At 32.9% G+C, this 20,371-nt stretch overlaps 1 protein-coding gene and 1 pseudogene across 1 annotated transcript; both read left to right on the forward strand.

Moving 5' to 3' along the window:
* The window catches only part of LOC115970557, a 49,656-nt pseudogene that overhangs the window by 1,733 nt on the left and 27,552 nt on the right, over positions 1-20,371 (forward strand).
* LOC115971025 (TMV resistance protein N-like) lies at positions 1,542-19,514 on the forward strand. Its single transcript, XM_031090688.1, has 8 exons — positions 1,542-2,210; positions 9,718-10,828; positions 11,029-11,301; positions 11,392-12,060; positions 12,169-13,124; positions 16,256-16,400; positions 16,690-16,839; positions 19,091-19,514. The coding sequence occupies exons 1-5, from the start codon at positions 1,681-1,683 to the stop codon at positions 12,997-12,999; spliced, it is 3,414 nt and encodes a 1,137-aa protein (XP_030946548.1). The 5' UTR covers positions 1,542-1,680; the 3' UTR covers positions 13,000-13,124; positions 16,256-16,400; positions 16,690-16,839; positions 19,091-19,514.

The raw sequence follows: 20,371 nt of genomic DNA on the forward strand, positions 1-20,371 counted from the left end.
AGTGTTTGATGATTGAGGGAGATGAGTGCTCTGAGTGCACGGTGAAAGAAACGGAATAAAAGAATGAAAAAAATAAGATTAGTTTTATTATTTTATTCGGTAGTGGGATTAAAAAATTATTATTATTTTTTAAATGAGTGCTACAATGCTCATCTATAGATAGATGTGCACTGTAGCAAATAAGCTAAATTTTATACATTTGGCTCCACTGCTGCAAGCCCTTTTTGCTATATTGGTGGAGGTAAAATAATATTATAACTTTTTAGTTCCACTGCTACAAATGCTCTTACTTTCTTTGAAAAATGAAAACGCATGGGACAACTTTCTTTACTTTCATACACGAATGAAGCCTCTTTTTCAAAGCATTTAATCCCTTTCCTACTACTTTTTCATTTCGTAACACACTGATTGGATTCCTGTCTCTAATTCCAGTTTAGTCTTTTATCAATTTTCCAATCAAAAGAACAGATTCAAAGCATTTCTCATGTCTATGTTTATTTTTAAAATATAAATAAATAAATTCCATGACATAGCTAAAATGAGAACCGATTATCATTTGAGGAGCTGCTAGCTAAAAAAAGACTTGTCCAAAAATAAGATTACTTGAAACTAGTTTGATATAGCATGACTAAAAAGTGTACAGCATAAAAACAATGACGCATAGAATATTGAAAAAAAAAAAAAAAAATCAAATTTCCATCCTCAAATGCAAGAAACCCATAAAGGAAAGTAAAATTGTAGGGACTACGGAGGAAGCTTCTTTGAGATTGATGGAAATAAGACTTTATTATTGTTTTTGTCGTCTTTACTTTATTTGAAAATTGAAAAGGAACGGATTCCTCAAAAAAAAAAAAAAAGAGGCACGGAACAACTTTCTTTACTTTCACATGTGTGAAAGCCTCTTTTTCAAAGCATTTAATCCCTTTCCTACTACTTTTTCATTTCGTAACACACTGATTGGACCCGTCTCTAATTCCAGTTTAGTCTTTTATGCAAATGTGTAAAATGCTATATACATATTTATTTAATTAGTTTAAAATGTAAATCTTACATGTAAACATATAATTGTCTTTTAAAAAAAAAAAAAAAAAAGAAGCTAATTATTTTTTTTATATGGAATTTTTGTCTCAAATTTTAGCAAATAAGTTAACAGGATGCCAAATTCACTTCTTGTTCTTCATTTTTCATTAGCATTGGGAGTTGCTAATCCTCCCTCAGTCAAAGCTCAAAAACGAAAAAAGAAATAGTTTAAAAAAAAAAAAAAAGCGAAATTAGAATAAAAAGTAAAAAGTAAAAAAAGTAGGCAAGTAGTGTTCTAATTTTCTGAGGTGATACTGAATAAAGGTCTTTTGCGCGTTGTCAAAAAAAAAAAAAAAAAAACTCATGACGCGTGGTACAGTGGACCTGTACTGCTATTTTGTGTTTCCTAATTACAGTGGACCTTCTTGGAAACTTCTTGTTAGGAAAAACAAAGACGTGTTGTTGTATAGTGTTATAAATATAATTCACGCTATCATCAATTTACCACTCAAACGAACAGATTCAAAACCTTTCAATTTCAGTGCTCTTGACTCAAATTGCACGATTTCACTCCTCTCTTATCATAATTCCTATTTCATCACATCTTTGGTCTTTTATCTTATCCTCCTCTTTTTACATCTCCTTAATCTTCTCATACCAATGGCTTATCAGACCAACAAAGGAGCCACCTCCTCCTTCTCCTCTTCTTCCTCTTCTTTTTCTTTCTCTTCTTCCCCTCACCGATGGAGCTATGACGTTTTCTTAAGTTTTAGAGGTGAAGATACCCGTAATGGTTTTACAAGTCATTTACATAAAACTTTGTGTGACAAGGGTTTTGACACCTTCATTGATAATAACCTTCAGAGAGGAGGAGAAATTTCAATTGAACTTCTTAAAGCCATTGAATCATCAAAAGTTTCAATTATTGTGTTTTCTGAAAACTATGCTTCTTCTTCTTGGTGTTTGGATGAACTTGTCAAGATTTTGGAGTGTAAAAAAAATATTGACCAATTAGTTTTACCTATTTTTTACCATGTGGATCCATCAGAAGTACGTGGACAAAAGAGAGAGTTTGGGGTGGCCTTGAAAAAATATGAAGAAACATTCAAAGATAATATTGACAAGGTGCAGAATTGGAGGATAGCTTTAAAGGAAGTTGGTAGTTTGTCTGGATGGCACTATAAGAATAGGTATGTAATTCATGACTTGTTTTGCGCTTACATGCATGTGTTTCATAATTAAATTTCTAATGGATTATTATAACTCATAACCACTGCATGCAAATTATGAAAGAATTCTATTTTGTAGTGGTGGAGACAAAAGTTTTCTCCAAAATTATTAAGTAAAACTTGAACAACTTTTCTTGTTCCTAAACTTCGTTAAGACAATATTCGTAGCTAAAACTATGTGGCTGCATTCTATGATCACATTATTGGGAGGTAGTGTATGTTTGTATTCAGCTTTTTCTGCTTTGCGTTTTCTGTTTTGCGTTTTTGTCTTTTTTTTTTTTTTTTTTTTTTTTTTTTTTTTTTTTTGGTTTTCACGCGTGTTGGAGTTTTGCGGTTACTGTTCAATGAACAGTAACCGCAAATGTTGACTTTGCGGTTACTTTCTGCAGTGAACAGTGCATATATGCACTGTTCACGGACCCACAAATTTCTTTTTTATCAATTTTTTCATTAAAAATGGGTCCCACAGCACTATTCACACATTTAAAAATTATTTTGCTACAGTGTTTTCAGTTTTCAGTTTCAGCAAAATAAGTTCTATTTTTCAGTATCAAACCTTTGAGTCTTTTAGGAAAAAAAGTATCTTATGAATCATTTATGTATCAAATACATGTAATATCTCTCCTACAAAAGTGATACTAAAAAGTCAACCCATTTGATATTGAAGCCCGTGCTAGCCCACTAACACAGCTTATTTGACTGTGAGCTAATTTTTTCTGTCAATAAGTGTCCGCTAGGTCCACTAGTGTGGCTCAGAAGCCTACACCTCTAGCCCGACCCATCAGTCCATCACCAATAATTTATAAGCATTTTTTTGGGGAGGGACACGGGGTGGTTTGGAACTTATGACATAAGATAGGATAGATTCTTGAGACCACTTGACCAGTAGGATATTTAAGTGGTTATAGTAAGTTATGCATTATATATAAATATATATTTTGTAGTTTAATTTTCTTTTTATAAAAAAATTATGGATATTTGGCATTGGTTGTAAAATGTATGTGACAAGTTTATATATATATATATTTGACTTTAAGTTATGTGATATTTATAAATGGTTTGAAAACTACAAATGATAAACGTGTGTAAGGGGCAACCTAGTTAGATATTTAGGGGCCGATTGGTATGGTATTTTAAGCAACAGTTTTCAATTTTTAAACAATATTACATGTATTTATACACACTTTTTTACTTACACATATTTCTAAAAAAAACAAACAACATTACTAAAATAACGTAACCAAATTGTAGTTATACAACTATTCTTATTCTAATAGGAATAAGGGATGCATCAATGTACTAATTTATTCTAATCCATAAAAGTTATGCAAAACATACCTGTTTGGTCCCTATATTATAGGGGGTTTTTTTTATGACATATAATATAATTATAATATTTTTTAAAATTTTTGAGCCAACAAAGGCCCATTAAAAGCCTATTCTGGTTGACCCACGTTCTTGTCCTCTAAAGGTCTAATGGGCATTGCCCATGGGTTGGGCATGGGCTGATGTTTTTTTTTTTAGCCTCCTTAACCCAAATTGTTGACTGGTCAATGACTGGCTCAACCTAGCCTATCGCACCTAGCACATGGGCTGAGTACAAACAAGCCAACCCAATTCATGCCGACCATAGCTCTCACATTGTGTGGGTCCCATCCACAGGTGGATTGGGCCCACACAATGTGAGAGAAATCCTATATGTATGTGATGCATAAGTTGTAAGGAACCTAGTGATTTCTAATGGGAATGGATAAGAATTGTAGGGAAATTGACTTAATTCGAAATAATCACTCTCCATAAAAAAATATTAAGTGAGAGAAAGGAAATGCACCAAGCGATGCACTAATTTATTCTTCAATGACGGAAATGTGATTACAAGTAGATATTTATAGAGCCATATAAGTATTCTATCGGCCCACATGACCTTATCGTAATGGTAATATTATTCCCTATGTACATTAATAATTCTAACATGTGTTAAATATGATTAACATACTTGGAATTGTAACTAACTAACTAAATGCAACATTACAACAATTATTATCAATACATCAATAGGGTTCCTAACGGATACCACCTTTGTTTTTTATGGGTCCAAAATCTTAAGTTCTGACATTGGGATGGGTGATTGGGTAGTAACTTATGGATCTTGTAACACTTTTTTTTCTAAAAATATGCATTAGCGATGGATGGCTTGCCCATAACTTACTTATACCTTGAAATCTAAATATTAAAAATTATAAAATTAATAAGCTAATTATGCAACCAACTTAAAGATTGTGAATCTTCTCCAAAAAAAAAAAAAAAAAAAAAAAAAAAAACTTAAAGATTGTTAATCATAAACTACTTTTAAATTGCATTTATCATAATTAATATCTTTCAATTATTTCAAATTCAGACTTTTTAAAAATAAATAAGAGAGTAAAAAAATTATCATAGAATAATAGTGTTAAAATATGCAAGTCATAAAAATTCAAATTTATATATAATGAATATCGTCTTACATGCTTGGACATATTTAAATAAATAAAAAATGTAGCAATAATTAAAAAAATGAATAATATATAGTTTCTAGTTTTTTGTTTTTTAGTTTTTGTTTGTTTGTGCGTGTGTTTAAACTGAAGCAATAAGAGCCCGTTTGGTACATGTGTTTAAGCAACAGTTTTCAATTTTTTTGAAAATACATATGAGTGAAAAATTGTGTGAAAAAATGTATAAATTGTTTAAAAACTGAAAATATATGTTTAAAATAATGTACCAAACAGAAACTAAGAGCAATTACATCAGCTTGTGCATAAGATTCCGTCTATTTTACACTTAAAACCTACTTTTTCTATTTTACACCATCACTTTTACAAAACATTCACATCAGTTTATCTATTTTACAAGACATTTCAATAAAATATTCACTCTTCTCAATTTTTTTATTATTTCCCTCAACTACCACTTTATATACGCACGCCCTCTCTCTTTCTCTACCCATTTTCTAATTTGTTGCTCTCTCTCTCTATACCCATCTCCATCCATCTCTATACCCATCAGCTCTCTATACTCATCTCTCTATACCCATCTCTCTGTACCCATCAACTCTCCCTCTTGGTCAGATCTCCCTAACTCTGATCAGGCAAGACCCATCTCGATCAAGCTCCGTTCAAGCAAAAGACCCACGAGCTCCGATTGTTCCACAAGCACCAATCAAGACGAGCTCCAGTCAAGCACCGATCAAGACCCAAGAGCTCCAGTCAAGCACCGATCAAGACCCAAGAGCTCCAGTCAAGCACCGGTCAAGACTCACGAGCTCCGATCAAGCATCGGTCAAGACCCACGAGCTCCAATCAAGCACCGATCAAGACCCACGAGCTCCGATCAAGCACCGATCAAGACCCACGAGCTCCGATCTATCTCTTTGTTGGTTTGTCCGTGTGGGTTTGTTTGTGTGTGAATGTGTTTGTGTATCTCTGTGTGGATGTGTTTGTGTGTGGGTGTGGGTGTGGGTGTGGGTGTGTTTGTTTGTGTGCATCTGAGGAAAAAGAAGATGAAGAGAGGAAAACTAAGTTCGTTGGTTGTACACGGAGAAGAGAGAGAAAAAAAAGGTGCATACGAAAATTAATAAAATAACAAATACACATGCTATAGTAACTGTACAATAACAAATACACATGCTACTGTAGCAATTGTGCATAAATGCACAATTATGCACAAACTGGTGTGGGTTTTTTTTGCTCAAATTATGTAGAAGTAGTTAGTTTTTCTATTTTGCACAATTATACCTAAGCTGATGTAATTGCTCTAAAGGTCTCAAACTCGGAGATAAGGAAATCCCAGAAGACTATAAAAAAGCCAAATTTTTCCTTCTACTTGCTTTTTCGGCACCTTTTCACAAAAAGACAAACCAGAGAGACGTGTTTGCTTCTGGAAGATGAGCGTTTTTAAAAGGGATTTTCAAATTTATATGTGGAGGATTATGTTTTCTAAGCACTTTATTTAAGTAATTTACACATGACATAAAAGAAAATGGAAAAATACCCTCTACACAGTCACATATTACGTTATCTTTTGATTCCTATAATAATATTTTCTCTACAAAGTTACTAAATATCCTTAAGGGGGAAATGCAAATGGCCAAATATTTGAGAGGTAGGAACTGCAAATAAATGTGTCGAATTTTTAATATTCAAAATTTCAAATTTCATAACTTTAAACTCAAAACCTTTTATTGAAAATAACTATTAACTTTTCTAATGTGGTCAAAGGAAAAATGAAAATCTTGACATGATATATTATAATGATATCTCCTAATCAATGTCGAATTTTATATGTTATTTTATAAAAAAAATATTTACAATGTTATATACTTTTAAGGTCATTTACGCAACCAAATAGCCCTTTGATAGTTAGAAATGAAATCTAATATAGAAAATACTCTCATGTTAATTTAAAATAAAAATCATCATACATCTTTGAAAAATCAAGTCATACATAGAATATTTTTAAAATTTTGGAGTATAAGATCATATTGTTAATATTTCTCTAAGTTAATTTAATTTTTATGTATTCTAATGATTTTTTTGGAATTTTTTATATTCAAATTAATCTTTTAACTTCTTATATTACTAGTGAAAGTCTTATGCGTTGCACAGTTTCAATCATAAATTTTCTTTATATATTTTTTTGAGAAACAATAACTAAATGAATTATTATTACATAATTTTATAACTTGTATCTAACTAAATAAATTACTATTATTATAATAACTTGTAATGAATTGCTCATAAAATGTATAATTTTGTATATTTATCCTTATATATAGTATATCTAATTACAATGATTAATAAAAAACTTTTAATTTTTTTTTAATAATTCCTTATTTATTTATGAAGAGGTGGATTTGAACTCTAGTAGTTAAATTGTTTCTGATACGTGCATGAATAAGGTTATCCTAAAAGAATTAATTCCAAATTTAAAATTAAAAAATCAATTGTACTTACACCTAAAAGAAATTTAATTTTTATGTTTTATTTTGATATTTAAATCATCTGTTTTAATGCTTATTTTGTTCAAATGGTTATATCACCCACTTAATTGTAAGACTGGCATATGTAGTATGCACATATAACATTCTAACTTACTAAGAAATAAATAAAAATGTAACACCCTAACTCATAGTAATGTCTCTAATTGTATTATGTTTTAGCCTTTAAGAACGCATATATTAATTCCAATCACGATTTATAAGCCCAACTTTTATTATATAGTATATGATATGATTTAATTATTGATTTTTTATTTATTTTTTTACTGATTTGAAATATATATGTAAAGTCAACTTAGTTTATGAGGAAACTTAAGTGTAGCAATGTAGCTCATATACTTGCACGTTATGCACAATATGTGGAAAATGAAATAGTGTGGTTAGAATAACCGAAGAAGTACTGGATTGTATTGCAGATGCAACCCAAAAAGATATGTTGTAATTAGGCTTTCGTTAATTGTAATAAAAAAACAGTAAGTATTTTCCTTAAAAAAAAAAAAAAAAAACTCTAATTCTCTGTTCAAAAATGTTAATTGAAACCAAGCAACCAAAAAAAAGAAAAAAAAAAAAGAAGTAAATTATAACTTACATTGACATTACATAATTTGTGGTAATCAAAATTTTTTTTTATAACAAATTACGTAACTTTTCATCTATTAATAACTTTTATCTTTAATATTGGATTATTCAATAGTTGTCTGACATGAAAGAAGTGATCATTTAATTTTCTCAAAATCCCAAAGACCTCCCATAAAAAATAAAAAATAAAACAAATTCTATGAAGTAGGAGTATTTTTGTGTGTTAGCTGTTAAATTTGGCTTTTAAACATTTTTAGCATTCTTGATAAGAATGCTCTTTAGGGGATGAATTTAACCCCTTCCAACTCTGCTGTTTGAATCTTATACTCTAGAATTAAGGTGGTTAGGCTATGAACATTAGTGTTAGAAATAGAATTATTTTATCTTAAAAGTTAATTTAGACCTAGCAAACCCAGGTCTGAGTCGTCAGACGAGTAAGGGTCAAATCGGGTACGGGTAAAGCATGGATCAAACTAAAACATGTTTCTATTCCTATAACATTTTTATGGTTTTTGATGCATCGGATCAATCTGGTATCCATATATTTTCAAGTAGGAAAAAGAAGTTGAACGTATTTTTTAACATCTTTATTCCTTATTTTTTACATAAAAAAAGAACAATAAAATACTAAAAAGTAAATTTTTTTAGTAATATTTAAATCATTAATTTTACATTCTGGCAAATAAATCTAATAGTCTTCTAACCCAAAATTTTCACAAAGGAAGAAACTAAAATGCATAATTTTTTTATGCATGAACCATTAAATAAAGTTAAATCATCTATAATTTTTTTCGTATATTTCCTTAAAAATAAAAGAACAATTATAATACTTAAAAATAAATTTTTTTGTAATATATAAATCATTAATTTAACCGTTTGGTAATTAAATATAACAATTTTCTAATCAAATAAATCCTCAAATGAAAAAAATAAAATGCGTACATTTTTTTATGCATGAAACATTAAATAAAATTAAATCATTTATAAAGAAGAAATAAATATATAGACAGCTTGAAGAATAAAATCTAATATGTTAGGCCAAAAAATGAGTAAATAATTTATGATAAAATCTAAATGATAATGTTACTGAAAAAAAAAATACTTAATGTTAGTAGTCAACCTGTCATTGAAAATATTATATATATATATATATATATTTTTTTTTGAGAAAGTGAAAATATTTATATTTGAAAAGTGCAAATTATGATGAATAACGTCATTAGTTCTTTTATGTACAATATCGAAAATCTAATATAATCTTAGTATACAATATAATATGGGTCAATAAAAAAATTAAATCATAGATTATCTAATAGAGAGTACAAATACGTTAGGTTGAGGTTTGATGACTTGGTAGAGTCTTGTCATAATCAAGTATAGAACAAGCAAAAACATGTTACTATTTCTACTACGATATCCTTTATTTTTCTCAACATTTCGTGATATAGTACAAAATTTAATGATACTACCAAAATATTTGATTAGATGTCATTTACTTTAATTAATAATATATTAAGTGTAAGTAGTAAGTCACAGAATTAAGCATCTTGAATTTAGTTCATTTCATATTAAAATTTGCAACTAGTGCAACTAAGTTACTTGCTAAAATGTCTATAATTATTATTATTATTTTTAGCTGAATCTATAATTATAATTAATTTCTAAGCAAAAAAGAATGTACAAAATTTAAAGATATTGCTCAAACATTTGAATTATATGTCATTTAATTTAATTAATAATATCTTAAAGTGTAAGTAGTAAGACACAGAACTAGGCATCTTGAATTTAATTCATTTCATATTAATATTTGCAACTAGTCCAACTCATTAAATGTTTCTTTTACTTTATGGTTTGCAGTGACACTGAATCAAAATTTATCCAAACAATTGTTGAAAATATACCAAGAACTATATTAAAATGCAAGCCAGTATTTGTTGGCGAATGCCTTGTTGGAGTAAAACCTCGTGCCAAGGCCGTAGAATCACTTTTAAGTATTGAGTTAAATGAATTCCGCATGGTAGTGATTCATGGCTTTTCCGGAATAGGTAAGACTACAATTGCAAAAGCAGTTTATAACAGAATTGCTAATCATTTTGATAGAAGCAGTTTTTTAGAGAATGTTAGAGAAACTTCGAAGACAAAGGATGGCATTATCAAACTACAAGGTCAACTTCTTAAAGAGATTTTAGGGGATGAAAATTTGAAAATTCACAGCATATCTGAAGGAATCAATTTGATAAAAAAGGGACTTTGTTGTAAAAAGGTTCTTTTAATTCTTGATGATGTGGATACATTGGAAAGAATAAAAAATTTGCTTGGAGATTGTAATTGGTTTGCTCCAGGAAGTAGAGTCATTATAACAACAACAACAAATCCACAATTTTTAGCTACTCTTGGAAAAGTTTGTACAACTTATGAGGCCAAGAAATTAGAGAAACATGAAGCTCTTCAACTCTTTGAAAAGCATGCCTTCCTTGGAAAGAAAGCCAATAAAGATTATTCAAAACTTACAAACCAAGTTATACAGTATGCCCAAGGCCTTCCAATAGCTCTTATAATAATAGCTCGTGATTTGTGTGGAAGAACTAAACATGAATGGGAAATTACATTAGATAAGTATAACAAAATTCCCAATAAAGACATTCAAGAAGTACTTAGAGTAAGTTATGATGGACTAGAGGAAATCGAACAAGATATTTTCCTCGATATTGCATGTTTCTTCAAGGGATGGACCAAGGGTTATGTTGTAGATATATTAAATGCTTGTGATTTTTATCCAGATTATGGTATTCCAAGACTTGTTAATAAGTGTCTCATTACTGTGGATCAATATGGTATATTGTTAATGCATGACTTGATACAAAAAATGGGTAGGGAAGTTGTTCGACAAGAATCTACCCATATTCTTGGAAAACGTAGCAGGATATGGCATCATAAAGATGCTCTTGAAGTACTAATTGGAAATAAGGTATGAGTTCTTTTTCTTCTATTTTCCCAAAAAAAAAAAACTTTCACTAGATAAAAGTTATATATTTTTTTCTTTTTAACATTGCATAAAATATGAATTTTATTAGTCTCATTTTTGCTGAAATTTCAAAATTATTATACTTTTTGTTTTTGGTAAATTCTATTGTGAATTATGTTTTACTTGACTCTTTATCCAATTAGGGGACGGACGAAATTCAAGGTATAATGTTGCATTCACCTAAACCGGTAAAGTTGCAACTACATCCTGATGTTTTCAAAAGGATGACAAATCTCAGGATACTTACTGTAAATAACTTACATATTTGTGAAGCAATTCAATATTTTCCCAACGGGATAAGACTTCTTAGTTGGCCTAAGTATCCATTTCCCTTGCCATCCAACTATTGTCCTCAACAACTTGTTAGTCTCCATATGCCAGATAGTCGCATTGAGTTGGAAAAGCTATGCAAGCAGGTACAATTACTAATATTTTTTTAATTAAGATTTTATTAAATTTTTATTCTAAAGTTTGTTGAAGTTATTTATTTATTTATTTTTCTACAGGTGTTCCAGTTAGAAAATATGAAACATCTCAATCTTCGTGGTTGTAAATTTATAACCAAATTACCTGATTTATGCACCCCAAACTTGGAGACATTGGACCTTTCTGATTGTGAAAATTTAGTTAAGATTCACGAGTCCGGTGAATTTCTTCATAAGCTTAAAACGTGGAATCTTGATAATTGCAAAAAACTTCAAAATCTTCCAAACAACCTCATGTTGACATCTCTTGAAGTTCTTGATACATTATCCCTTCGTGGTTGCAAAAACCTTCGGGATCTTCCAGATGGCATTTATAAATTGCAACAGCTTTGGCAGCTCTGGACTCCTACCGCCAAATTGAGACCGACATGCAATTCTTTTGATAGCTCCTCCGGTTATGGGTTTCTGAAGATGGAATTCCTGGATTTCAATTACTATAAAAACGTAATTGAATTAGATCTTTTGATGAAGCCTGATTACTTCCCAGCATTGAGTTTGATATTTCTAGCTGGAACCAATATTATTACCATTCCCGAAAGCATTAGCAGATTTCCTAGTTTAAGTACACTTCATATTGAGAATTGCAAGCACCTTCGTGAAATTCAAGGACTTCCACAATCGATAAGGTGGGTTTATGCACAAAATTGCCCGTTGTTGGATAATGAATCACCAAGTGGGGTATTGAATCAGGTCTCTCTCTTTCTTTTAAGTTATAAAGAAACAATTTTTGTTACTTTCTCTAAATGCTTTACGAGATTTGCTAGATGAAAAATGTTGAATTTTGTAAATGCAATGCAGGTAGTAGAAATTATGGGGATTTTACCGAAGGGAGTATGTGGTAGTGCAAGAAGCAATGAATTAATGGATCCCCAGTTCACCGATTACTTCCCATCTGAAACTGAATCTGAATCTGAATCTGAATCTGAAGATGGGTACATATCACAGTTCCCCAATTATTTTACTAAATATCGTTTGCTTAGGGTATCGGGAACTGAGATTCCATGGTTCAATCATCAAAGTGTTGAAAATAATTCCATATTGTTCTGGGTTGGTCGCAAATTTCCAAAATTGGCTCTCTATTTTGCTTTTGGAGGCGATGAGGCATATGTTAAGAACCACTATGAATGCGTTGTTTACATTTCCATCAATGGCTGTAAAAAACGTGAATGTATGCGTGACATACCTCCAGAGGCTTATAATCTTCTATTATATTCTCCATTTCAAAGGTTTCTACAGCAGAAATTGAATGAATCAAATCCAACTGACCAGAATCATGTTGAGGTTTCATATAAAATCCAACCCCGGTTCCCTGGTAAACTCAATGCATTAAATCCCACAAGGTGGGGGGTCCACGTAGAGTGCATCTGTCCTCCTCAAGAATCTGGTATACCTAACTTGCCCCTTCTAACTGCTGGACACGATGATGATGATGATGTTCATTACTGGAGCGAGTTGCCATTTCATGGGTCTGATGATTTGGAAGCAGAAGAAGATGAAAAATATCGGTCTCCTCTGGTCCTTGATGACACATCTAGTTCGTGCATGAGTTGGCTAGTTGGGCCATCCACCATGCTTTTTATGCTATTCCTTTTTATGCAATTCCGCTTTTGCTGCCCCAGAGATTTTTGACCTGCATTACAAATAGCTATTAAGTGGATCAATTCATGTTGAGACACATTGTCTCCTTCAAGTTGGCGGAAATGACAAACCTTTCAAGTACTTAAAGAACTGTCTCTTGCTATGCTTGTCCTCAGGTAAATAATATCCATAGACATTTCTCCATTTAAGAACTTGCCTAAATTCAAATTTCTGCATAAACAACATATTTGATGAGAAAAAGAAGAATACCTTCTGTAATCCAATGCAAAAGTTCCAATTTACCTATAGCCAGGTTTTTGTTATGAACTTTAGCTATGTCACTTAAGTTCTCAAGCCACAAAATACATTGCCATAACACTCTTCACAACTTAGAGAAACAAAGATTGATTGGAAGAAAACTGCTGGTACCCATCCCAATACTCTAATTAAATGGGGAAAATAACAGATTGATTGTCTCGGCAATAAAAGTCCTGTTCAAGATTCATAAAATGTGTGGTATTCTAACATAAATACCCCAATACCAACCCCTCTCCAAGCTTCACAATCATGCAGGTAAACAATGTGGGTTTAGGACTCACTTGATATTGTATTCAGATCATGATATTATTTTTCTCATAAAACTGGATGTGGGTGTATTTTAAGAATTGATTTAGTAGATGAAAAGTAATTGTTGAAAGCTTTTTCTTTTTTTGGGGTGGGGGGTTGGTTGAGAAGCTGGAGGACTAAGAGTCTTTCATAGCATCATTCAAACTTGGTTCAAGAGATTTCACAAACAATAAACTTGACTACACATGCTCGAGAGAAATTTCATTTGTTATTAAGGACCTGAAAACGTTGAAAAGAAAATGTCACAAAGTGCACCCCTGTTCAAATTTAAATTAGACAGGTCATTCTCTAACTCCAAAGACCCAACTTCACTTCATATATAACTTTTCGTTACATCTCAAAAGACAAAACAGACCTCTAAAAATTGTATATATGTATCTGCATCAAACTTGCAATTATAATATTGATAAAATGACTCCTTACCTACCCATGGAAATCAAAAACAAATTACTTTCACATCTTCAATCAAAGTTTGGGTGTAGATTCACACTACTTTCTAGGAAGGTTTCATGTTAAATAAGAAGTAAAAAAGAAAATTGTACTTGAGTCAAGCCTGTGTACTGGGGTAGAAGCTTTCTTAATTTTTAGTGAAATTATTTATTTATCAAAAAAAAAAAAAAAAGCAATGGGATTATCTGTTCTCGCAGAAGCTAAATGGCTAGTAGGAAATAGGAACTCAATTCCTAATAACCATGACTTTTGGCTTAATGTAAGATACAATGTGTCTAGGGGATATTATCCACATATTACAAGGCTTGTGATTTTATTGACCAAGCTACTGCAAAATGATATTGTACATTAGTGAGGAATTGATATACATCTCATGTAGCCAACTTTATTATTTAGAAGCAGCTAACTCCTAGGTTGGGAAGTGCAGTTAAACTGATTAGGCCCCATGAATCAGTCAGGTCTCTTTACTGTCAACCGATCCTACTAGCTTCTCCATATTGAATGCTTATATTGGAAGCAGAAGAACTCTGAGATACAGTTCTTAAACGTGGGCTGACCTATGGAAGCTTAAATCCTCTGTCAAAGTGCTTATTTTCCTCTGGAAAGTATTCAATTATAGTCTTTTGGTGAGGAGAATTTACAACGAGGAATCTAATTATTGATGTCTTTTTTTTCCTTATTGTGATTTATAAGAGGAATCCTTTTTGTCCTTTTTCAGAATAAGCTCCATCCTTTAGTTTTTTTACTTTTTAATTAATTGTGCTAGATAGATATCTGTAGTTTGTTTTTTATCTTCTATACGTTTGGCTAAATGTTCTCCTTGGTTTGACTCTTCTCATCCAACCAGTAAATACTATCCTATGGTGTGACCATGAGTTTGTTAGATATGTTTTGCTTCATTTTCAGGTACAATGTCCATTTTCTATAGTTTTATCAAGCAAAACTCTGACAGATTTTTTTTTTGCTTTATGTGTCATTGTAAACACATTGACTATCAGCTCTGTGGGGATGTGGCAAATGCATCCGGTTTGGAAAAAAAAATTCTCTCCTTGCATATTTCTTGCCTTTTCATGATCTTATAATTCAATTGTAATATAATTTTTCAAGGAGTTCGTGCCATTAAACATTCAAGGAATTGCACTGTCTATATTATCACTCCTATGTCTTAGCCTGCTCATATTTATTAATAGCTTTATGCGTTATCTGACATTCTAGATCAGTATTTCCTATCCTATTGCAAATGTTGTTTTGCATACTTTGTCAAGATGTTTCCATATTGATTGAAAAGTGAGAACAATGAACAAGGAAAATGTGAGAAAGCTCCTAATCAGGATATTGAGACCAAGAAAACTTGTGATGATTCGGCTCCAACTTTTGTAGTTTGTATGCATTCCCTGAAGACTACACATCAAAGTTAAAAGAAATGTGGAGGAGAAAAAAAATTATTTTGTACATTTTTTAAAAATTCAAGCCATTCAAAAATCTTAGTTTGTTCTCATTATTCATAGACAGTTTAACTGTGCTGGATTGTATGATTCTAAAACTAATGTGGCAGTAGTAGGAATGCTAGAACTGATCTGGGATTTGGATGGAGATACTTTTCTATTCAAACTGATTCTGTGCTAGCAGCTAAGGTTAGAGAAGTATGTAGTGTGGCTGATCAATCAGAGAAGTGGGATGGCCGAGACCTTGGGTTGTGAAATTTTAAGACAGACACTGATGTCTAGCAGTTTGTCACCGGCATATTTAATAACAATAATAACCTTTTCAGCATTGGAATTGCTGCTACTACATACGAAATATGAATTTTCACTAATGGACTTCTATGTTAGTTTGATTTCAAGGTAGTCTTAAAACTGAGCAGGTAGGTTTGCAACCAAAACTGAGCTTGACGATGTGCCTTGTAAACTGGGTGTCTTCTCTTCCTCTTCAATTGATTCATATATTAACCAAGGATGGCTTGCCTGGTCCACCTTATGTTTGGCTTTTGGTTTTCTTATTTTTTTGTACTTTTGGTTTTTGCCTCACTTGTTAGGCTCATGGATTGTTTTACCTCATGCTTATCCAATTGCACTTATGTAACTACTGTGGATATTTGACAGTTGTAAAGAAGAATGGTTCTCCACTGAATTTGGCACAAGCTTTTGATTGGGTTTTTATCGAAGATTATTTGATGTGTTATCAAATTCCTGCATGTGAATGCTTTGTTTTATTGATAACTGCTCTACAGGATTGAGGAAAGAGATGTGTTGGAACAACTTGTGGATCAAGCTATGGCATGCAGAACTTTCTTGACAAAAATAGTCAATTTTTCTTTAGCTTATTTTGATAAAGATCTCGGTGTGGTCCCTGAAAAATTAACTACTGCTGTTAAGGTACTTGCCAAGGCTAGCATTATATACTGTTGATATATTATGCTGTAGAAGCATTTGGTTGTTGTATTCTACTCTTTTTATTGAGAACCTGGATTGATCTCTCTCTGCTGGATTTGACATATTTCCTTAGTGCATAATTGGCTTTCAATTTTTATTGCTATAAATGTTGTTAGTTACCATAAAATGCAATAGCTTCCAATCTAATAAAATTGTTATCCTTTCAGTGTTAACTGTTATATAGCCACACATTTGTACATTCTTCCTTATTGGAAATGGTTTTGTTGCACAGGCTATTGAAGTGGCAGTTCTGTATGATCATCAAGCTAATCGCAACCTTGAGCTGGCTTTAGCAAGATACTCATGGAGATTCGAAGTCAGTAGATTATTAGGGGGTCTACAAAAGCCCAAGATCCAACAGATTCAGCAGCATTTGAAAGAGGTGTGTTTTATCGACCATTAGTACTTGTTTACTTGTCTTTTGGGACTATTCTACATTCTTAATATGGATTATTTGCTTTTGAATTCTCTAGCACTTTTTCACTTTTTTTAGTTATAAAAGTGGGATAGTTCACATGGGGATAGCATCTTCCAAGAGTGTCCACTGATTGTTGATGTTATGAGTAATAGGGGCAAAACAGTAATATCATGTACTTTATATATAAATAATATTTTATGTGTTAGGGTTGACTTATCAAAACCCTAAAACACTTTCACAGTAAACAACATAGTATCAGAGCCACCAACTCGCCGCTGCCATTAACCCTCCGATTACCACCCACCAATATTGTTGTCGTCGGCAACCATATCCTTACTCACTAGCTCCAACAACCCTAATAGAGACTTCGACAATCTTGATTTAGTGGCTGAAGGAGTTGTCCAGCGCTGGTGACCCTCTCTCTGGTCTTGCGACACCAGATCGACGTCGCTTGATTGCGAGAGAGGCAGGATTTTACTTGCCCTCCTCTGGCAATCATCCTAGCTTACTCACCAGTCCTCACGCCGCCACTCCTGCACCCTAGCGCCGCCACCGGAGTTTTTCAATTGAGGGTTTCAACCATGGTCTGATTTTCTTCTCTTCTTCAATACGTTCTCTGCGTATCTGTTTAGGCAGCCTTAGGTTGATGTTTAGTGGTGGATTGGGCATTTTTTTTTTTTTTTGGTGTAGGTATGGATTTGTTGCTGCCTTGTTTTTGGAATAGTTTGGTGTTGATTCGTTGATAGATGAGTTACTGTTGGCGTGGCTGATTGGTTGAAGTACATTGGTTGCTGGTTGGAGTTTGTTTTAATTTAGTCCAGCTTATTTCTTTAGTGTTAGTTTGTTCTTTAGATTGCTATTATGGAGTCCAAAGACAGTGCTCCGCCCCCTAATTATTTCTTATCTCCTGATATGTTATCAATTACCTCAATTCGTCTAAATGGTAGTAATTATGCTCAGTGGGCACAGGCAGTTGAAGTCTTTCTTCTTGGTAGAAAGAAGTTTGATTACGTGATTAAGGAACCTCCTGTACCTACAAACCCTAAATTTGCTTATTGGAGAGCCAAAGATGCACAAATTAGGAGTTGTTTGTGGAATAGTATGGAGTCTAAGATCAGTTGTAATTTGGTTTTCTTACCAACTGCTAAACTTGTTTGGGAACAAGCCAAGAAACTTTACTTTGGTATTAACAATTTGAATTGGATTTATGATCTTCATCAAAATTATTTCTCCTTGAGTTTGAGTGATATGTCTTTAGAAGACTATTATAACAAGTTTAAGAGTGTATGTGAAGAACTCAATATTTATCAGCCTATCTCCTCTGATGTTAAAATTATGAAGAAACAACGAGATTCTATGCATGTTGCTTGCTTCCTCTCTGGATTGCCTAAAAATTTGAATCCAGTAAAATCACAAATTTTAGCTAGTCCAGACCTCCCTTCATTGAGTGAAGTTTTTGGTAGACTTCGACAGGCCACATTATCTGATTCGAGTACTGACCCTTTCTCTTCCTCCAATACTGATGCATTACCTTCTGGTGATAAATCTGCCTTTACCACTTATATGGGAAGTAATAGAGGTGGTCGTGGAGGTCGAGGTCGTGGGGGCCGAGGCCGTGGAGGTCGTGACCAAGGGGGCCATGGGAGTGAACAAGGGGGTCGTGGTAAAGGACGTGGTCTTCGTAAATGCACTTATTGTCATAGTGAGAATCATACAGTAGACTTTTGTTGGGAGTTGTATGGTAAACCCTCAGCACACCAATCTAGTTTTCAAGTTCAAGAACCACCTTCACAGCCACTTCCACCAACATCCAGAATAGTCTCTATTCCTAAGGAAGAGTACAATCACATCTTATCTCTGCATTCCAACTTTGTTAGGTCTAATTCTACTACTACTTTGGCTCAACAAGGTACTTCCACTGCTTGTCTTGCCACTCAGGACCCTTGGGTCATTAACTCAAGTGCTACTGATCATATGACAGGTACCTCAGGTTTACTCTCTGACCTTAAGCAATCTAGTAGTCTTCCTAATGTTACATTGGCAGATGGCATAGCTACTACAGTTTCTGGTTTGGGCACTGCCAATCTTAGTCCTAATCTCTCTCTCTTCTATCTTATATATTCCTGATTTTCCTTTTAACCTTTTGTCAATTAGTAAGCTTACTAAAATTTTGAATTGTGCTGCCATTTTTTTATCCACTCATTGTATCTTTCAGGATCTCAAGACGAGGAAGATTATTGGCGGAGGGCATGAAGCCGGTGGACTTTATTACTTGGATTGATATGGTTCTTCCCGTTTAGTGGCTTCTCATTTGTCTATCTCACTTTTTCAGCATCATTGTCGCCTTGGTCATTGGTCATCCATCTCTCAAGAATTTGAAGTCATTAGTTCCGTCGTGTCGTCAAATTGAGTCTTTACAATGTGAAGCATGTCAGTTGGGTAAACACCATAGGGTGCCTTTTGCCTCTAGGCGTGAATCGTGTTAGTAGTCCTTTTCATTTAGTTCATTCTAATATTTGGGGTCCAATAAACACTCCCTCATTGTTGAGATTTAGATATTTTGTCATTTTTGTTGATATTATTCTAGAGTCACCTATCTTTATCTTATGAAGGAACGGTCTGAATTGTAGTCAATTTTCAAATCATTTTATATGGAAATAAAGACTCACTTTAATGCTTCACTTTGTATTTTTCGGTTTGATAATACTTGTGAATATTTTCATACATCTTTGTCTCAATTTTTTGATGATCATGGTATAATTCACCAATCTTCATGCTCCCATACTCCACAACAAATTGGTGTTGCTGAACGCAAAATGCATCATTTGTTAGAGGTCACTTGTGCCTTAAAGTTTCATATGCATGTTCCCAAATCATATTGGAGTGATGATGTTCTCACTGCCTGTCACCTAATTAATCGTATGCCTTCCACTGTTCTAGGTGGTCAGATCCCTTATACTGTGCTCTCTCCTGATGCACCTTTGTTTCATCTACCTCCTAAGATCTTTGGTTGTGTGTGCTATGTTCATATCTTAGGTCCAAGGAGTGACAAACTTGATCCTAGATCCATTAAATGTGTTTTTCTTGGATATTCTCGTACTCAGAAAGGATACCGATGTTACTCACCTACTCTTTGGCGTCATTTCATTAGTGCTGATGCCACATTTGATGAATCTCAGTCCTATTTCTCTCCTTCGGTTGCCAGTGATAGCTCTCCTCCTTGTCTTCCTCTCCTACCACCTATGTCTCCTAAAAGTGGGATACTTCACATGGGGATAGCATCTTCCAAGAGTATCCATTGATTATTTAAATCAATATTTGTCAGTTCTTGAGAAATACTAAATAAAGACAGATGAAAAAAGACACAGAAAACCATTTCCACAAGAACCTAATATGATTTAATGCCTATGTTGCCCCTACAAAATTCATGATGTGTTGCATGTCTACTGCCTTCTGCTTTGTGTCTCTAATTCTATGAAGGGACTAAAAATTCTTT

Source organism: Quercus lobata, chromosome 12 (assembly GCF_001633185.2).
Source record: "Quercus lobata isolate SW786 chromosome 12, ValleyOak3.0 Primary Assembly, whole genome shotgun sequence".
NCBI classification, from domain to species: Eukaryota; Viridiplantae; Streptophyta; class Magnoliopsida; order Fagales; family Fagaceae; genus Quercus; species Quercus lobata.

Bases quoted from the DNA above. Each gene is read 5' to 3' on its own strand.
- LOC115971025 (XM_031090688.1), top strand. From the start codon at position 1,681: ATGGCTTATCAGACCAACAAAGGAGCCACCTCCTCCTTCTCCTCTTCT. The intron at 11,302-11,391 runs GTACAATTACTA...ATTTTTCTACAG, and splicing joins TGGAAAAGCTATGCAAGCAG to GTGTTCCAGTTAGAAAATAT. The intron at 12,061-12,168 runs GTCTCTCTCTTT...AATGCAATGCAG, and splicing joins CAAGTGGGGTATTGAATCAG to GTAGTAGAAATTATGGGGAT.